Source organism: Chiloscyllium punctatum, chromosome 12 (assembly GCF_047496795.1).
Source record: "Chiloscyllium punctatum isolate Juve2018m chromosome 12, sChiPun1.3, whole genome shotgun sequence".
In the NCBI taxonomy this organism is placed as follows: domain Eukaryota; kingdom Metazoa; phylum Chordata; class Chondrichthyes; order Orectolobiformes; family Hemiscylliidae; genus Chiloscyllium; species Chiloscyllium punctatum.
In genome coordinates this window covers 12,012,593-12,031,490 of record NC_092750.1, presented here as the reverse complement: position 1 = coordinate 12,031,490, position 18,898 = coordinate 12,012,593, and the positions used below count along the sequence as shown (strand labels likewise).

The following is an 18,898-nucleotide window of genomic DNA, read 5'->3' as shown; positions in this document are numbered from 1 at the left end:
AACTTGAAAAATTGTACTGGTTCCCAGATCCAAATCACTGATATTGGACCGTGAACAGCTGGGGCCCAAGAACTAATTGCTCCATACCTCACTTGTCACAGCTTACCAACGGTGAAGGCCATCTTTTCCAAGGCCATACTCTTTGACATTTATTCTTCCTCTCTACATGTTAACTAATTCACAATCCATTCTAGTACATTACTTCCAATTCCATGCACTTTGATTTTGTTTACTGACCTGTGTGTGACTTTATCAAAAGCCTTCTGCAAATCCAAATGTAACACATCTACAACTAGTTTCTAATCAACTCTGCTAGTAACATTCTGAGAAGTTTTATCATATTTATCAAACATGATTTTCCCTGTCTAATCGGGCAATTATTTTCTGAGTATCCAGTCATCAATGTTTGAAATAATTTCTGATATTTTCTGAACTATGGACTACATCTGTAGTTCGTGGTTTCTCTCTTCCCCACTTTCTGAAGCAAGAGATTACATTTGCCAAGAAAGCCCAACAGCATCTCAACTTCCCGAGCAGACTGAGGAAAGCCCAACTCCCACCACCCCCATTCTCACCATAGTTTTCTAAGTCAAAAGGCCCAAGTTTGTGTCTACCTGCTCCAAGGGTGAAGAATAATATCTCTGAACAGGCTGACTAGAAAATACCCACCCTGGAGCACATAAAAATAAAAACAGCTGGAACACAGCAAATGTAGGTGAGGGAGTAAGCAGATACTAAATACTGCATTCTGTAAGCAAACCTATTATCAGGCAAAGGACCTTACCATCTGAAGTAATGCCACTCACCGCAAACCTTGCTACTCACCACTTCCTGAAACAGTAAGGTAGAGGGGTGGGTTGGGGCTCAGTGAGTGGAAAGGAGGCAAGACAGCGGAGCAGTAAGCAGGAGGGCAGTAAAAAAATAGGAGATGGCAACAATATATCGAGTGACGCAGCAAGCTAAAGACCGGAAATATCAAGTAGTTGGTAATTTGAAAGAGTAAGTCATTCAGCGTTAGGTTTTGAAAGTTAGTACGAACATTTTGGGATAGTTAATACCACTCATCTCACCATATTGCTTCAATGGTTTTGTGAATTTTTAAAGGGAGATTGATTCCAAAGATGATTGACACCTTGAAACTACAAGGCATTTCTAGAGAACTTGTGCAATGTTTTGGAATCCTAGCACACATACTACCTTGCCCCACTTCACCTTGTGTATTATGAGACACAGTTTAAAAATAGTGAATCGTTTTATTGTTGAAGAATTCATGGATGTTTAGTCTGAAGAAAACTGTAGGTTTAATAATTCTGCCAAAACTAGCTCAACAGGTAGTTTCCCTCCTGAGATTCCAGATTCTCTTCATCGCCGTGATATCATTCACAATTCCCAGATGCAGTCACACTTTTCAATAATACGTCCTGTTGACTATTCACAAATGGCAGTAAACCACTCGTGGTCAACCAGCTTTGAGTTTGCAAGTCTCAGAAAAGTATATCCATCATTAGATGTGATTCAGCCATTAGAAGTCATTTATTAAATAACCTGGACTGAGTTAATAGTTACACCAAACACTAATTTAAGATCATCGGCTGTCCCGACGGAGTGGTGTATTGTGTGCAACAATGTTTAGACCCTGATTTATGTAGGTGAAAGGAATTTGTAGATTGCATCTTCTTCAAAAGGATGGGTCATGGAGACAGCTAGACTTTGCTTCATCTCATATCAGAACCTTGGCTAATCAGAATCTACTTGGCTGGTTTGAGAATTAAGTTTGACCAGTAACTGTTCTAGCTGCATTTGCATGCCAATGATGGCCCAGTCAATCAACACCCACTTCTAATGCTATATGAAATGATATCGTTTTTTTCAAGTCTGTTCACATTCTAATTTTGATGAGTGCTGTACTGATTGTAGCTAGGTCAGCCAGGTGGACTTTATGGAGCGTGAGTTCCCTGGTTGGAGCTATTAATCTAGGCGCCCTGGCTGACAAATATAAACAAGAGTATCAGTAGTTCTGCTCACTGTGAGAACTGCCTCTAAGGGAACTGGATCAGTGACAAGGACTCTCCATGTGTAAATGAAGGGTGACTTGGTAATGGGATATTTCAAGTGCAGGACAAAAAATGGTTCAGCTTCTAGTCTCCTTTGAACAATGTTTAAGTTCTGCACTTGAAGTAACTGTCTGGAGTGTCAAGCCTTGGAGTCAGAAGGCTACCATTATCATATCACATTATCAAATGGACATGTGCTGCACAACAGATTTTGTAACCTTACATTATCTTAATGGTGTACCTGCAATTTCAGTTTAATTGACAGCTCCTCTTGATCCTAGACTCTGTGTGAGACTATGAATTCCACTGTTTGTTATCATAAACATTAAGTACTTTCATGAAAGGCTTGATGTTACAAGGAATCGTATAGCAAAAGGGATATAAATGTAGTGAATGTGTATTTTTGAATGAATTTTCTTTTCAAAATAAAATTTTGAAGTATTTAGACCTTAGAATCTCAGCATAGATCCTGAGGTCTGCTATGATGAATACATGGTAGTTGTAAGGGCAAAGAGTCGAGGGTGGGAGGGAATTGACTGGCATGAGTTGGAACTAGGTTGACAAAGTGGCTATAAAGGACTTTGGGGTGTAGAGAGGCATAGGTTGGCGTAGAGGATATGAGGGATTATAGAGGGTGGAGGGACTATTGGGAATGGATAGTATGGGTATGGGATTGGAGAGCTGTTTTATGTTTTATTGATTTTTAAAAAAATCTTCAAGACAGTCTGGAACCCTGAGGCAGACCTTCAGCCCAGTTCTCCTCCATACAATCGCCTGGCCTGACTGACAGAGAATGGAGACACTTGGGAACTTACATGGCACTTGCTGCAGATCAGATTAGCAGAACCTGGAGCTGTTCAGATTCCACACTGCTGTCTATCTGACCTTCACCCTCCAGTACACAAGAGCCAATCTCTTTCCAAGTTCAAAACAGCCACTTTGCTGCTGTTTGATTGTATTTGTCAATGTGAAAAAAATCCTTCAGCTATTTTCCTCTCTATTCATAACAGCTTTAAAGAAAGCACTCATTACACTGAAAGAAGTTGCTTTTTTAATATGTTCCATCAATTCAAAACATCAACCTCCTTATTTCCTTCTATTTTGATTATCAAAATGAAACACAAGATTATTGTTTTGAGATGTTGTTATAATTCAGCTGCTCATCACTCAAATAACTAAAATCAAGCTATGGTATAAGATGATAATGAGGTTAAAAATGTACCTTTTAAGTTTGATCTCATATTGGTCAATTTGAAATTGAGGAGGAGAAAGTGAGGACAATCCTAATGAAGAGCTTATGCTCAAAATGTCAAATCTCCTGCTCCTCGGATGCTGCCTGACCGGCTGTGCTTTTCCAGCACTGCACATTTTGACTCCAGTTTAAAATTGAATTGAGTAAATCTAGTCATTTATGTGCGGTGTTACGAAGTGGAAATAATTGGTGGCACGAACATATAGTTCAAAGTTGGAAGCTCGATTCAGAAATCAGATATGGCACCAGGTTTGCAAAGCAGTTTTTGTCAGGGAGGGGTTTTAGAAAGTCGGTGATTTGGGAAGAAAGTTTGGAAGGGAGACTGAGGATAATTGATTTGGTCTTACGGATATTGGAGGAAATTTCTGCACATTCTGGTACAATTCCAGAAATACTCCTAATGTTTTTTTGCTGATTGCATCTTCAGGTTATGTGTTCAGCACAGACTTCAAGCATTGCAGCTCAATGTTATATCAGGTATGTAAAACTGAGAATACTGGAAGTTATTGTTATAGCTTTGTGTCTCTTCATTTGAGTTTTCAATCATGAAGAAAATACTTTTGTCCCTCATTTTCCATTAACGGCAAAGGTGAGATTGAGCTAGCTTCATTGGAACTCCAGAGGTAGCAGACTGAGCTTTGTAGCAGGATATACTCTTTTAACTTGAATAGATTATTGGGATGTGACAAAGTTTGTCTCGAGAGGCAGCTGCTGTTCACTATTAAAGGAGCAACTATTGGTGATGCTAGGAGGAGACTGTTCTCTGGGCAGCATTGCTACTTTTGATGCTGATGGGGTGCTAAAATGTACAGTTGAATTAAAAGATGGTTAAATAATGTTAAACTTGTATAACACTTTGGTTAGCCTACACTTGGTGTAGTGGGAGCTGTTCTAGTGTCCATATTGGAAAAAACATTGAGAAGCAGTGAAGAAGATGCAAAAAAAAGTGGTGTTGGATATAGTTGCTGAGAGATTTTAGTTTTTGGGAAAGACTTCAGGTTCTTTTGAGCAAAGTAAAGACAGAGCAGGCCTGGTAGAGCACTTGAAAAGGGCTTTGAAAAGGTAGATATAGAGAAGCTATTTCCACTTATGGAAAAGGTCTGAATAGAGGCCTTAAATCAACATAGTCACTCATAAATTCAGTAAAGATTTCAGGAGGACCATCTTCACCCAAGCATGATTGGAATGTAAAACTAACACCCATGTGGAGCGGTTGAGGCAAAGAGTATAGATGGATTCATTGGGAAGCTCAGTAACTACGTGAGATAGAATGCAGTTAAAGAGTATGATTGGTTGGTCATTGAGGACTATTTAAATTTATTAATAATATTTCAATGAGGCCCTAAGCATACCCTATGGCACTGCCATATTATAGCTCCACAGTCAGGCACATGAGGTCCTGAGTGGCAGTCCACCTGCTCTTAGCACAGCACTGCAGCGTCAGCATAGCCTCGGAAACTGAGGGCTGTGGTCTAATGTTCCCAGAGCACTGCTGTTGCGTGGGCATGTTTAATGTACAGTTCAGTTTCATGTTCATTCATTTTGGAAATTCCCAGCACAGGCCTTCCACAGATTCTTGCACCTCCAGGCCATATGCTGTCAGTGGGTGCAGATGTTGCAAATAAATCAAGTGCATGCTTTTAGTGGCTTGGTCAGTATCAAGTTATTCTGTGTTGTAATAATAGATTGAGTTATAGGTTCATAGAAACAACTCCCAGTAGCATTATTTTAAGGGGTTACTTTCATTTCTGGACTTTTTCTGTTCCTTTGCAATTTTTTCAATTATATATGTCAGTCTAGATCTGATCATATTTTGTTATTGTGGTTTTATTGGGTGCTAATTTTTTTTTGCATTAGTTGCTAATCACACTTAGTAAAACTTAAAGAGCTTGTATATGCATTTCAGGATGTGTCACAGCACTGTATAGCCAATTATGTACTCTTGAACTGTAATCACTGTAGGAGACATGGTAGCCAATTTTCACACAGTAAGTTGCCACTAACAAAAATAGGATCATTATCAGATGTTCTGTTTGTGTGATAATGATCATTTTGTAATTTGTTCTTAGTACTGCTGTAATAAACCAAGTACTTAATAGGGCTCATGAAATTATGTTTATTGTTAAGGATGTTGTACCATGTGGTGATGCAGTACAATTGCATTCCATCCCAGTGTTGGGATTTCAATTTATTAATTATATACTCGAAACACAGCAGTGTAAAATGGAGCGTGGTGGATAATGGGGAGGGAAGAGCTAAGATTGAAGCTCAATCTAGGTAGGAAATCAGCAAAGACAACAAGGTGACTCCTCAGATACTGAAGCATCCCATATCTAAATGCAATGAGACTTGAACAATATCCAGATTTGAGCTGACAACTGACAGGTAACATTCACACCACACAAATACCAGAAAATGACCATCTTTAACAAGAGAGAATCTAATTCACACCTCTTTGCATTCATGGTATTACCACTATTAAATCAAAAACGTCAGAACTAGGGGCAGGAATAGGCAACTCAGGACCTCGAGCCTGATCTGCTATTTAATACGTGGCTAATCTTATCTCAGTCCGAACTCCACTTTGCTACCCACTCACCAAAGACCTTCAACCAAATGCTACTTAAAAATTTATCTACTCCTGTTTTTTTATAGATATTTTTATTAGAAATTTAACATTTTTACAAGTTTACAAAAACAAACAAAACTCTCAAGTACAAACATTGATATACAATTAAATCTTAAATATATAATAACCAAAATTTAACAAAAGAAAAATACCGAGAAAAATAAACAAAACTCAACTAACTACTAATTTAACCTACAACTAACCAGAGTGTATATTTAAGTCTCTTACATTATTCAAATAAGAGAAAGAGAAAAAACGAACAAACAGTGGATAACATAGAAATTGGGTAGTGAGATACATGCGTGGAATGTGTTAACATCAAATGTAACAAAACCCGTATTCGTGCGGGATTCCTCTCCCAAGGGGCCCCGGACCAGCCAGGTTTGTAACGACAATTAAATAAAAGCCCTTGTTAGGATAGCCGAAATATCTATATTCATATAATTCAAGAAGGGCTGCCGTATTTTATAAAATAATTCAGTCTTTCGGTGCACCATATTTGTAAGGAAGTCAAGGGGAATACATTCAATAATTAATCTGTGCCAATTTGAAAGTCCAGGGGGGCCCTCAGCCACCCAGTTTACCAAAATGTTTTTCCTTGCACAGAAAGAATAGAAAATAGTCTCTTCCCATGCATGTCCAGGGAGGATAAGTTCGAAAAGCCCAAAAGGAGAGATACGGGGTCCACTTTAATTTCCATTCCTAAAATTTCTGTCAGGGCACTTGCTACTTTAGTCCAGTATCTACGGATCTTATGACAGGTCTATAGACAATGTACAAGAGTGCCCACCTCTATTTTACATTTGGGACACATTGGAGATGCCCCTGCCTTAAATTTTGCCAATCGATCCGGTGCTATATGGGCCCTATGAAGTATCTTCAACTGGATAGCCTGATTTTTGTTACAGATGGTGATTCTTCTGGCGTTTTCCCAAATGTCATTCCACGTTTCTATAGAGATTTCTAGTCCCAATTCCTGATCCCATGTTTTAAGCAGATTGTCCATATCTCCCGATACTTCATCATGTAGTAAATGATAAATAGTACTGATGGAGGATACCCCCATTGGTCGTAGTACTCTACATTCTCTATCTGATTTATAAAGACTATCTAATAACATAGTCTTCTTCTGTTTATAGTCTCGAATTTGGAAGTATCGATAGAGGTCTCCATTAGGTAATCCGAATTTCTGACGCAGCTGTTCAAAAGACATCAGGACCCCATCTTTAAATAGGTCCCCTAGACATGAGATACCCCTGGATCTCCAGAGTTTAAAAGTGGCGTCTGTAAACCCCGGTTGAAATCCCCATGCTCCCACTGTTGGCGCATAGGGGTATGTTTTAGATTAGATTAGATTACTTACAGTGTGGAAACAGGCCCTTCGGCCCAACAAGTCCACACCGACCCGCCGAAGCGCAACCCACCCAGACCCATTCCCCTACATTTACCCCTGCACCTAACACTACGGGCAATTTAGCATGGCCAATTCACCTGACCTGCACATCTTTGGACTGTGGGAGGAAACCGGAGCACCCGGAAGAAACCCACGCAGACACGGGGAGAATGTGCAAACTCCACACAGTCAGTCGCCTGAGGCGGGAATTGAACCCAGGTCTCTGGTGCTGTGAGGCAGCAGTGCTAACCACTGGGCCACCGTGCCGCCCTTTTTTATGTAAGTTGCCCTCATTTTGCCACATTATATTACAAGCTTTAATTGTATTTAGTATTATAGGGTTTTTACAGTGATCCGTAATGATTTTCCTCTTGTCTGAAAATAAAAGGTAAATAAGTGGGCATTTTACTTGAGAAGCCTCGATGTCCAGTCAGATTGATTGTCGATCAAACAAGACCCAATCAGCTATGTAACTTAATAAGGAACTTAACTGATATTTCCTAAAATCTGGGAAGTCCAATCCTCCCCTTGCCTGTGGAAGTTGTAGCTTCTTCAGCTTAATGAGAGGCCGTCTATGATTCCAGATAAAGGAACCCAACCAGCCATATAATTTACGTAGTGCCAGCCTCGGCAGCATCACCGGAAGCATTCTCATAGGGTATAGGAGACGGGGCAGGACGTTCATTTTAATTAGTGCTATTCTACCCAGCCAGGAAATTGGAAGGTCTCCCCATCGCTGGAGGTCCTGCCTTATCCTTTCCAGTAAATGCACAAAGTTAGCCTTGTATAACTGACCAAATACTGGGGTAATAAAAATGCCTAAATATAAGAAAACCTCCAGGGACCAACGAAAGGGAAAATGGGATCCGTCCACTAAGTGGGCTATCATAGCAAGGCCACCCAATGGCATAGCCTCCGATTTTGAGAAATTAATTTTATAGCCTGAGAATGCTCTATTAATAACTTGGATTAAGCGAGGTATGGACATCAGAGGATTTCTGAGGAATAGAAGAACATCATCTGCATACAGGGTAATTTTATGTTTACCTGTACCAATCCTCGGGGCCGTTATATTAGGATCAGCCCGTATAGCTTCTGCTAGTGGCTCAATTATTAGCGTAAATAACAATGGCGAGAGAGGACATCCCTGACGGCAGCCCCTACCCACACTGAAACTATCCGAACCTAATCCATTGGTAACCACAACTGCTTTGGGATCACTATACAATGTTGAGACCCATTTGGTAAACACCTTTCCAATGTGTAAAACAAATATGACCATTCAACCCTATCAAATGCCTTTTCCGCATCTAACGAAACTACTACTCCTGGTAGCTTTCCCTGATGGCTTGAATCATATTCAAAACCCTTCTAATATTAATGGATGATCTACGGCCCTTAATAACCCCGTCTGATCCTCCTTTATGATATGTGGCAGTACCCTTTCTAGTCTCAATGCTAACGTTTTAGAAAGGATTTTAAAATCTACATTTAGCAAGGATATTGGTCTGTATGACGTACAATCTTCTGGATCCTTTCCTTTTTTAAGGATAAGAGAGATATTTGCCTCTTTCAGCGAAGGCGGGAGACAGCCCTGACTATATGCATAGTTATACATGTCCATAAGTGGACCAGCCAATATTTCTGTAAATTCTTTATAGAATTCAGCTTGAAAACCATCTGGGCCTGGTTTCTTACCGCTCTGAAGTTGCCTGATTACGTCAAGTATTTCTTGGACTGTTAGGGGAGCATTTAAGACCGATACCTGTTCCAGAGTTAGGCCCGGAAAGGTCAAATTTTTAAAAAATGATTACATCCTCCTAGTCCTGTCTTCACAATCCTGCGATTTATATAAATCTGAATAAACTTTTCTAAAGATTGCATTAATCTTTTTATGATCATGAGTCAAAATACCCATCCTTTCCTTGATAGACGTGATAGTTTGAGGGGCCTTTTTTTCTTTGCAAGAAATGCTAAGTATCTACCCGGTTTGTCGCCAAATTCATATAACCTTTGTTTTGCAAATAATATTTCCCTCTTAGCCGTTTGGATAAGCGTGATATTTAGAGCTGTCCTAAGGGCCGTAATCCTTTGCAATTTAATAATAGAAGGTCTATCAGCGTATGCAGTTTCAGCTGCTTTTAAGCGAGCTTCGAGCAGACGCTGTTGTTCTCCCTTTAATTTTTTCTGGGTAGCTGAGTAGGAGATGATCAAACCTTGCGCGCAAGCTTTGATGGTCTCCCACATTATCTACACCTTAAATTTACTTCATATCTCAGCATCCACTGCACTCTATCATAGTGAATTCCATCCTTGCATTTCCCATTACTAATCACATCCCTGGACAGTATGGGCAATTTAACATGGCCAATCAACCTAACCCACACATCTTTGGACTGTGGGAGGAAGCACCCAGAGGAAACCCACGCAGACACAGGGGAGAATGTGCAATCTCCACACAGACAGTCGCCCGAGGGTGGAATCATGCCTATGTCCCTGCTGCTGTGAGGCAGCAGTGCTAACCACTGGGCTACCATGCTGCCCTATCCATATCCATTTGTAAATTTCTTATTTCTTCATTGCAACCTACTTTCTCACAATTTAGCAAATATTTGGCTGTAGTACTTTCTAGCCATGCATCCAAGTCATTCATATAGAAGGTAAACAGCTGGAGTCTGATGACTGAGTCCTGTGGCATCCCACTAGTTACATCTTTTAAACCAGAAAAACCCCATTTATCCCAAGTCTCTGCTTTCAGTTCATTGGCCATTTATTATCCAAGCTAATAAATTGCTCCAATGCCATATGATCTTCCCTTGTGCATTAACCTTGTCAAATGCTTTTGGAAGTCCAGATATCCTACATCTATAGGATCCCTAGTATCCACATTGCTTGTTATTAGATTAGATTACTTACAGTGTGGAAACAGGCCCTTCGGCCCAACAAGTCCATACCAATCCTTCGAAGAGCAACCCATCCTGACCCATTCCCCTCCATTTACCCTTTCACCTAACACTATGGGCAATTTAGCATGGTCAATTCACCTGACCTGCACATTGTTGGACTGTGGGAGGAAACCGGAGCACCTGGAGGAAACCCACGCAGACACGGGGAGAATGTGCAAACTCCATCCAGACAGTTGCCTGAGGCAGGAATTGAACCCGGGTCTCTGGCACTGTGAGACCCAGATTCAAAGAACTTTAGCAAATTAGTCAATCAAGATTTACCCTTCATAAAAGGGTGAATGCTGACTCTGATAGATTTTATTTTGACTTTCCAAATGTCATTTTATTACTTCCTTAATAGTGAATTTGAACGACTTCCCAATGCCACTTATCAAACTAACAGGCCTGCCGTTTCCTACATTCTTCCACTCTCCCTTTTTAAATAAGGGTGTTATATTAGATATTTTCCAATCCAGTGGAACCTTCCCTGCATCCAGGAAGTTTTGGAATATTATAACCAGTAGATCTACTATTTCTGCTGCCAATTTCTTTAGGATATAAGCCATCAGGCTCTGGGAACTCTTTGGCCTTCAGTTTACTCAGTACTTTTTCCCTAGTGATGATGATTGTTTTGAGTTCCTCCTGTTCAATAATCTCTGTATTACTTGTGACTATTGGGATAGTAGTAGTTTCCTCCACTGCGAATCCTGAAGTAAAATATTGATTTAGTAACTCTGCCACTTCTGTGTTCCTCACTATTAGCTCCCCAGTCTCATCGTCCCAGGGACCACCATTCACTTTAGCTATTCTATTCTCTTTAAATACAAGTCGAAGGTTTTGACGGGTTAGAGAATGGGAATCCTGCAGAGGGTAACTCACGAGAATCAACATTTTGTGCATAAGCCCTTCATCAGGAGGGCTTATGCCCAAAACGTCAGGCATTCCTGATGATGGGCTTATGCCCGAAACGTCGATTCTCCTGCTTCTTAGATGCTGCCTGACCTTTTCCAGCACTACACTCTCGACTCTGAGCTCCAGCATCTGCAGTCCTCACTTTCTCCTAGAGGGTAACTCACCACCTGATTCCAAGAATCTGCCTGGCATCTGCAAGGCACAAGTCAGTGGAATATTCTCCACTTGCCTGGATAAGTGCAGATCGAGCAACACTCGAAAAGCGAGACACCATCTAGGGCAAAGCAATCTGTTTGATTGGTAATACTTCCATAAACATTCACTTCCTACACCATAGACACTTAGTAGCAGCAATGTGTACAATATACAAGACATTCTGCAGTAATTCACCAAGGCTTCTTAAAAAACACACTCCAAACTATGAATGCTACTATCTAAAAAGACATGAGCAGCAAATGCATGATAACACCACCTACGGGTTCTCCTGCTAGCTGCTCACCCTTCAGACTTCAAAATATATCACCATTCCTTCAGTGCTGTTGTGTCAAAATGCTGGGTCTCCCTCCATAATGCTATTATGGGCCTACCTACAGCATACGGACAGCAGCAGTTCAAGAAGGCAGCACACCAACACCTTCTCAGGGGCAACTGGGGTTGGGTAATAAATGACAGTACAGCCAGTAATGCCCATATCCCATGAACAGTTTAAAAAAGAGAGATGATTTTGAGAAACTGGCCAAACAGGGATTGCACAAGCTTGAAGATGAGTCAGACAGGAGCTATGAAGGCACCATGACAAAGTTACTGGATTATTTCTTAGATGATTACTCAAGCTCTAGAGAACATACATTGGCAGAGATAAGACTATAGGTTGTTTAATGTGCGTTAGTATGTATCTGTAGGTTGTTGCTCATGATTGAAACAAACTTTCTCTCACCAGTCTCACTGATAATTGTTTTCACAAAAGTTCATTTCATGTAATCTCATTAGATGTGGGAAAGGCTGACTAAGTAAGTATTTTTGACAGCATGTTGATAGTTTTAGTAATAGGTTTGTATGATAGCTACAAAGGTGTGGAAAAAAAAGTCTCCGAATTGTTACGTGTGCCATGTGCAAATTGGCATGGGGTAAAAGAGAGATATAATTGCATGGTTCCAAGATTGGTGGGGAGAAATTGGTTCCAGTTCACGGGCACCAGCACTAGTACTGGGGAAAAAGAGTGCTGTTCCACTGGAATGGGTTTAATTTGAACCATACTGGGACCAGTGTCTTAACGTATTATGTATCCAACATTGTAGCTAGAGCTTTATACAAATTTGTAGTTAGGAGAGTCTGATTGAAATGAAGTTTAAAAAATCAAAAAGAAATGAGAGAGCATAAGACCATCAGACATAGGAGCAGAATTGGTCATTCAGCCCATCAAGGCTGCCCTGACCTTCACTGACAATCATGGCTGATCTATTTGAGAGCTGAAGTGTTGAGTAGTAAAGAGATAAATGATAATTAAAGTGCAACAGGAAGGGCAGAAATTATAATTAGAAGGGTCCAACTGTAACTAGAACTAGAGTAAGTAATAATGGTAAAAAGTCAAAGCTTAAGACTCTATCTGAATGCTAACAGCATTTGTAATAAAACGGAGAGTCGATGGCTCAAGAAGAGATAAGATGATTTGATAACTATTACAGACATGATTGCAAGACAATGAGGACTGAGAACTCAATAGTCAAGGTTTTTTGATGTTTTGAAAAAATAGGCAGAAAGAAGAGGAGGTGGAGTAATATTGTTAGTAAAGGAAGGCATCACCGACAACTTTGGGCAACTACATATACACACTCATTCGGGAACGCATAGTTCTAAGCACTAACGTCCAAACATACACTTTGTGTGACATCATGTGCAAATGTATTACTGTACATGGTCAGGGAAGCATGTGATTTTAAACTGGGCTTCATTGGTGGGCAGAAGGGGGGGCTTCCCAGCACAGGATCGGGAAGCTCCTGGAGTGGGAAGGGAAGAGGACGCATAGCTGGGGTTAGTGGCCAAAGGAGAGAAAGGATCTGCGTTAAGGATCGAAAAGGAGAGAATAGGAGCTGGAGTTCTGGACCAAGAAGAGAGAGCAGGAATTGGGAGGCCTTTCTTCCTCGAGCTCCCTTCACGCTCTTCTCAGCTCCCTTCATTGCCTTTCCCCTCTGGTTCTTTCCCAGATCCCCGTGGACCCCCCTCAAACCTTCCTGGATTCTCGTGATCTCCCTCACTGCCATTCTGATCTGTTAGACTTGGCCATCTCAATCTCAACTCATTCTGTGTCAATCTCTTACTATCCATCGCATATTCCCCCAAAACCTGAGCACGTGCCATTTAAATCGGCACATGTGTCCATGTCAGGAAACGCAGCCATGATGAATAGTGTTGGTACAATAGGTCATAATGTAAAATAAATTTGGGTAGCATTAAGGAATAGCAAAAGGATAGCAGTCTCAAGTGAGAGGAATCTATAGGTCCCTGATGAATTTCCTCAGTGTAGATCTAAGTGCAAATCAGGAAATAATAGAAGCATGTAAAAACGATGCTGCAGCTGTAATGGGTGATTTTATTCTGCATACTGACTAGACAAATCAGATGGGTGATGGAAACTTGGGTTGCAAAGTTATAGCATGTATCAGGAATTGTGTGTTGCAGTACATTGCACACCATACCCAATATTAGATCTAGTAATGTGTGGTAAGGTAGGATTAATTAGAGATGTTGTAGTTGAATATCCTAAAGGGTAGCAATCATATCATGATCAAATTTCAAGTTCAGTTTCAGAGCAACTTGGGCCTCGAACCAGTATCTTGAACTTAAATAAGGCATTGCAGAAGTAAGAAGAATAAGTTGCCTAAAGTGGGCTGGAAAATTGACTAATTGGAAGGTTAGGAGATGAGCAGTGGCAGACATTTAAGTAAATATTTCAAAATGCTCAGCAAAAATACATTCTGGTCAAAAGGAAGGACTTGAGAGAGAGAGAGAGAGAAATGGAGATGAACCACCCATGGTTAATAACAGTAGTCAAGGAGAGTTTCCAAACAAGTACTAAAACAGTGAAAACTAGTGGTAGGCCAGAGGATTGGGAACCTGTGGCGGATGACTAAAAAGCAAATACAAAGGGTGAAGGTTGATATTGAAAGTTAATTAGCAGGAAATATTAAAAACATGCAGCAAGAGCTTCAATGGTTATATAACAGAGAGTAGCTAATGTGAATGTGGGACCCTTGGAGGATGCAACTCAAGAACTGATAACAGGGAAAGGAGAAATGATACATAATTTCATTTAATATTTTTCAACTGTTTTCACAGTGGAGGATACTGTAAACATCCCAAAGATATCATGTAATTAAGGTGATAACAGGAGGAAAGGACTTGTTTGAAAGCCTCTGTCAAGATGGGCAAAGTATTTGGCAAACTAACTTGACTAAAGGCAGACAAATCATTCAGATCCGATGGCCTGTATCCAAGGATTTTAAGGGAAGTGGCTGTAGAAGTGGTGGGGGTATTGATTAGATTAGATTAGATTAGATTACTTACAGTGTGGAAACAGGCCCTTCGGCCCAACAAGTCCACACCGCCCTGCCGAAGCGTAACCCACCCATACCCCTACATCTACATTTACCCCTTACCTAACACTACGGGCAATTTAGCATGGCCAATTCACCTGGCCTGCACATCTTTGGACTGTGGGAGGAAACCGGAGCACCCGGAGGAAACCCACGCAGACACGGGGAGAACATGCAAACTCCACATAGTTTCAGCATAAGGGGACATTCATTGAAAACTGAGATGCAAAGGAATTTCTTCTCTCAAAGAGTAGTAAATGCTTAGCATTTTGTATCCCTTAGCTTTGTGGATGTTAAATTTCAGAAAATATTTAAAGTCAAAGTTGATTTTCAAAATATTGGCGATTCGAATGCTATGAGGAGCTGAAACACAATGACAGTTGAGGCCATCCGGGGTAGGTCAGCGATGATCATATAGAATGGGAGTGGGAGGCAGGCTTGAAGGGATGAATGATCAACTACTGTTTCAATTTTGTATATTCTAACATGACAATTGATTCAGATTTTTGAGAGTATATTGGACCATGGATTCTATGTTACTTTGTTTGGCATGCGGAAATTATCTGGTTGTGGGTTGTTCTTGCAAGTCAATCTATGAGGCCACCAAAAATAGGAAGTGGCTTCCCAATGGAGAATTCAAGAGAACTTTGAGATTTAAATGAGGAACTCACTACCACACAGAGTTGTTGAGGCAATTAATATGGATATTTTTAAGAGAAAACTAGAGAAGTGCATGAGAAGTGATGGAGGAGCATGATGGATTGAGATAAACAGGGGTAGAAGGCACACGTGGATCACAAAGAATAGCATGAATCTGTTGGGCCAAACAGTCTGTTCCTTTGCTGTAAAAACTTAATGTTAGCAGTGTTTCAGGTGTTAGCACAGGAAAAATGATTTTTGCCAAACATATCCTTGAGTAAAATATATGGTTACTGTATTTTTATTATAAATTATAAATACAATTTGTAATGAGAGTTGGATTTTTAATGATACCAAAATAGACAGGTAAATGAGTTGTGAGGAGAATGTAAAGAATTTGCAAAGGAATATAGATATTAAGTGAGTGGACATTTAATTGACAGATGCCATGTAATGTGGGAAGTTGCAACATTTGACAAGAAGAATAGAGAAGCTGAACCGAGAGGGACTATAGAATGTTGACATGCAATGGTATCTGTATTATTTTTTATGATTCATAAGAAAATATGATTTGAAGCTGCTGGACTGGGCTGGACAAATTCAGAAGTCACACGACACCAAGTTATAGTTTAGTAGGTTTATTTGAAATCACCTAATGAAGGAGCAGCACTGCAAAAGCTTGTGATTTCAACCTTTCACTCCAGGATTTAACTGCTTGCAAAGCAAGTATATCCCTCACTAATTAAAGAGATCAAAACTGTATACTGACTGACTGAAGTCCTGTACATTGATAGGAAGAACTCTCGACTTATTTAACTTCGTGTCCCTTGCCATGAAGGCCAACATTGCACCTGACTTCCCAATTATTTGCTATTGTTGCATGCTTTTGTTTTGTAGAAAAAGTCAAAAGTCACGAGATACCAGGTTATAGTCCAACTGGTTTATTTGAAATCACCTAATGAAGGAGCAGCACTGCAAAAGCTTGTGATTTCAAAAAAAAGCATGCAACTATAGCAAGTAATTAGGAAGTCAGGTGCAATGTTGGCCTTCATGGCAAGGGACATGAGGTTAAATAATTCTAGAGTTCTTCCTATCAATGTACAGGACTTTAATAAGTCTGTATACAGTTTTGATTTCTTTAATTAAAGAGGGATATACCTTCTTTGTAAGTAGTTCAATCCTGGAGTGAAAGGTTGAGAAAAAGTTGAGAAAGCTGGCCATTGGAGTTCAGAAGAATGAAGGATGAAAACATTGAAACAAGATTCTGAGGGGCTCAGTAGGATCAAAATTGAGAGGATGTTTCCCCTCATAAGGCAATCTAGACCTAGGTAACACAGTTTAAAAATAAAGAATCTCCCATTTAAGACTAAGATTAGGAGAAATTTCTTCTTTTAGAGGGCTGTTAATGTTTGGAATTCTCTTTGTCATTGGGCAGTGGAAGATAGAATATATTTGAGGCTGAGTTAGACACATTTTTGATCTGTGAGAAATGAGGGACAGGCAGGAAAGTGAAGTTAATGCTGCAATCAGATCAGCCATAATCGTGTGAAATGGCAGAGCACACTTGAGGAGCCAAATGGCCTACTGCCTGAAGGGCTGCAAAGTGAGGCCTGGAAGTTAAAATTGCCCGGGCTTGGGTGTTGCGAAGTTGCATGGAGTGCACATTGTCTAACCAAGCAAGCATATAGGCAGACATCAATCCTGCCCTAGCCCCACCCTAACATATACACCTGCTTAGTGAAGTTTAGTCAAGATTTTAATGAGTTCCAAATAGGAAGATTGACAAGTAGGGAGATTTAGGAAGACTGTTCTAGAGCTTAGGCAGTTACCACTGATGGCAAAGTGGTAATAGATGCAGATTTCCCAGAGTATAGTGGGATTGGAAGAGTTCCAGAGTTAGATGGGGCAAAAGTAGTTTGAGACTTGCTAGACAAGGAGCCAGTGTTCATGTGCTCAGGGGTGGCAGAGGATCAGGGCTTTGTCTGAGGTGAGGTATGGCATGTGGTCTTTGGGTTAGCTCAAGGAGGATGAAAGATTGAAAGCTATTCAGAATTGCTTTGGAGTAGTTCATTCTAGACATAATAGAAGCACGATTGAAGGTTTCAATATTGGTTGAGTTGAGACAGAAAATAGATAATAATAAAGTGGAAGTGGAAAGAAGCAGTCTTAGTGATACATCAAATATGAGATTAGAAGCTAATCACAGTTGCCAAAGATCTGCGAGCAATTTGTTTCAGCCTGTATCAATGTCAGATATTATCCAAAAGGACATTTTTATCCCCTGTCAGACTTTGCAACTCCAGTAGCTAAAGATTGCCTCATTTTCCCACTCAGTGACTAAGATAATTAAGTTGCCATAGTTCTAGAGGACTACTTTATTATCAGAGAGGGATGACTGGTGGTGGCTTATCCTGAGAGTTGCCACACTTCACACAACAGAAGAAGTTGAGAAGGAGAGTTCCTCATGGTAACCTCAGCTGATGCAGGAATTGAAACTATGCTGGTATTGTTAACGAGCCATGAAGCTAACTGAACTAACCTATCTCTAAGGTTATTAACAGACTGATTGGAAGCATATTGCATTTATACACAGTCCCTGAACTACAAAAGCCATGGACTGTATCAAGCTCTTTGCTGCATTTCAAGATGTTAGGAAAAGAAGTGTTATATCAGCCAGTTCTCAAATACATTGCTGGATGAGACACAGCTGCAAAATGGTGCTTCCGTGAAAATTAATCAGGCAGTGAGCAATAGAGAATCCTTATCATTAATCTGTGCTTTTCTAAAAACAAATCAACGATTCCACCTAACTGACAACTTCAATTTTACTTTAAATATACATTCTCCTGGGTGCGTACCAACTAAAATATTGTTTACCATTTTACTTTTTTCCCCTTCAATCTTGTGATTGAAATGAGATGCATTTGGCTGCAATTCAGTTGAAGGATGAATGGCTTCTTAGTGCAGTTTATTCAAACCTTTGTACTGGTTGGAAGGCCAAAACAACAACTTGAAAAGATTTCTGTGCTTTTCTAAAATTCTTTGATTAATAGAAGCATGTTTCATTGTCAAACCTGTCCTGACCAGAATTTCTATCACACAGATTCCCAGAAGCTGGCACGGATCTGTGGATCAGTGGATGTTATTGTCAGTAACCCTCCATACGTGTTTCATGAAGATATGCCTGGGCTAATCCCTGACATTCTCAGGTAAATTGAACAAAACATATTCTCCATACTACCTCTACACCCCGTTGAAGCACCATTCTTTTCATGCCATGGAATGAGGATCAGAATAGTTTCTTCTTTTCCTCTCAAAATCTTGGAGAAAGTGAGGACTGCAGATGCTGCAGATCGCAGTCAAAGAGTGTGGTGCTGGAAAAACGCAGTGGTCAGGCAGCGTCCGAGGAACAGGAGAATTGTTCAAGCATAAGCCTTTTCAGCACCACACTGCTTTTCGCAGCAGAGAGCGGCGGGAGCTG

The 18,898-nt window shown here is 40.3% G+C and overlaps 1 protein-coding gene across 5 annotated transcripts in view; it reads left to right on the top strand.

The window, feature by feature from the left end:
- Nucleotides 1–18,898, top strand: part of hemk1 (HemK methyltransferase family member 1) — a 137,284-nt gene that overhangs the window by 65,660 nt on the left and 52,726 nt on the right. For all 5 annotated transcript variants that reach the window (XM_072581847.1, XM_072581850.1, XM_072581849.1 and 2 more), the window contains 2 exons: nt 3,734–3,783; nt 18,521–18,626. In XM_072581847.1, coding sequence (XP_072437948.1) covers nt 3,734–3,783; nt 18,521–18,626 — 156 coding nt within the window. The remainder of the gene's footprint in view (nt 1–3,733; nt 3,784–18,520; nt 18,627–18,898) is intronic.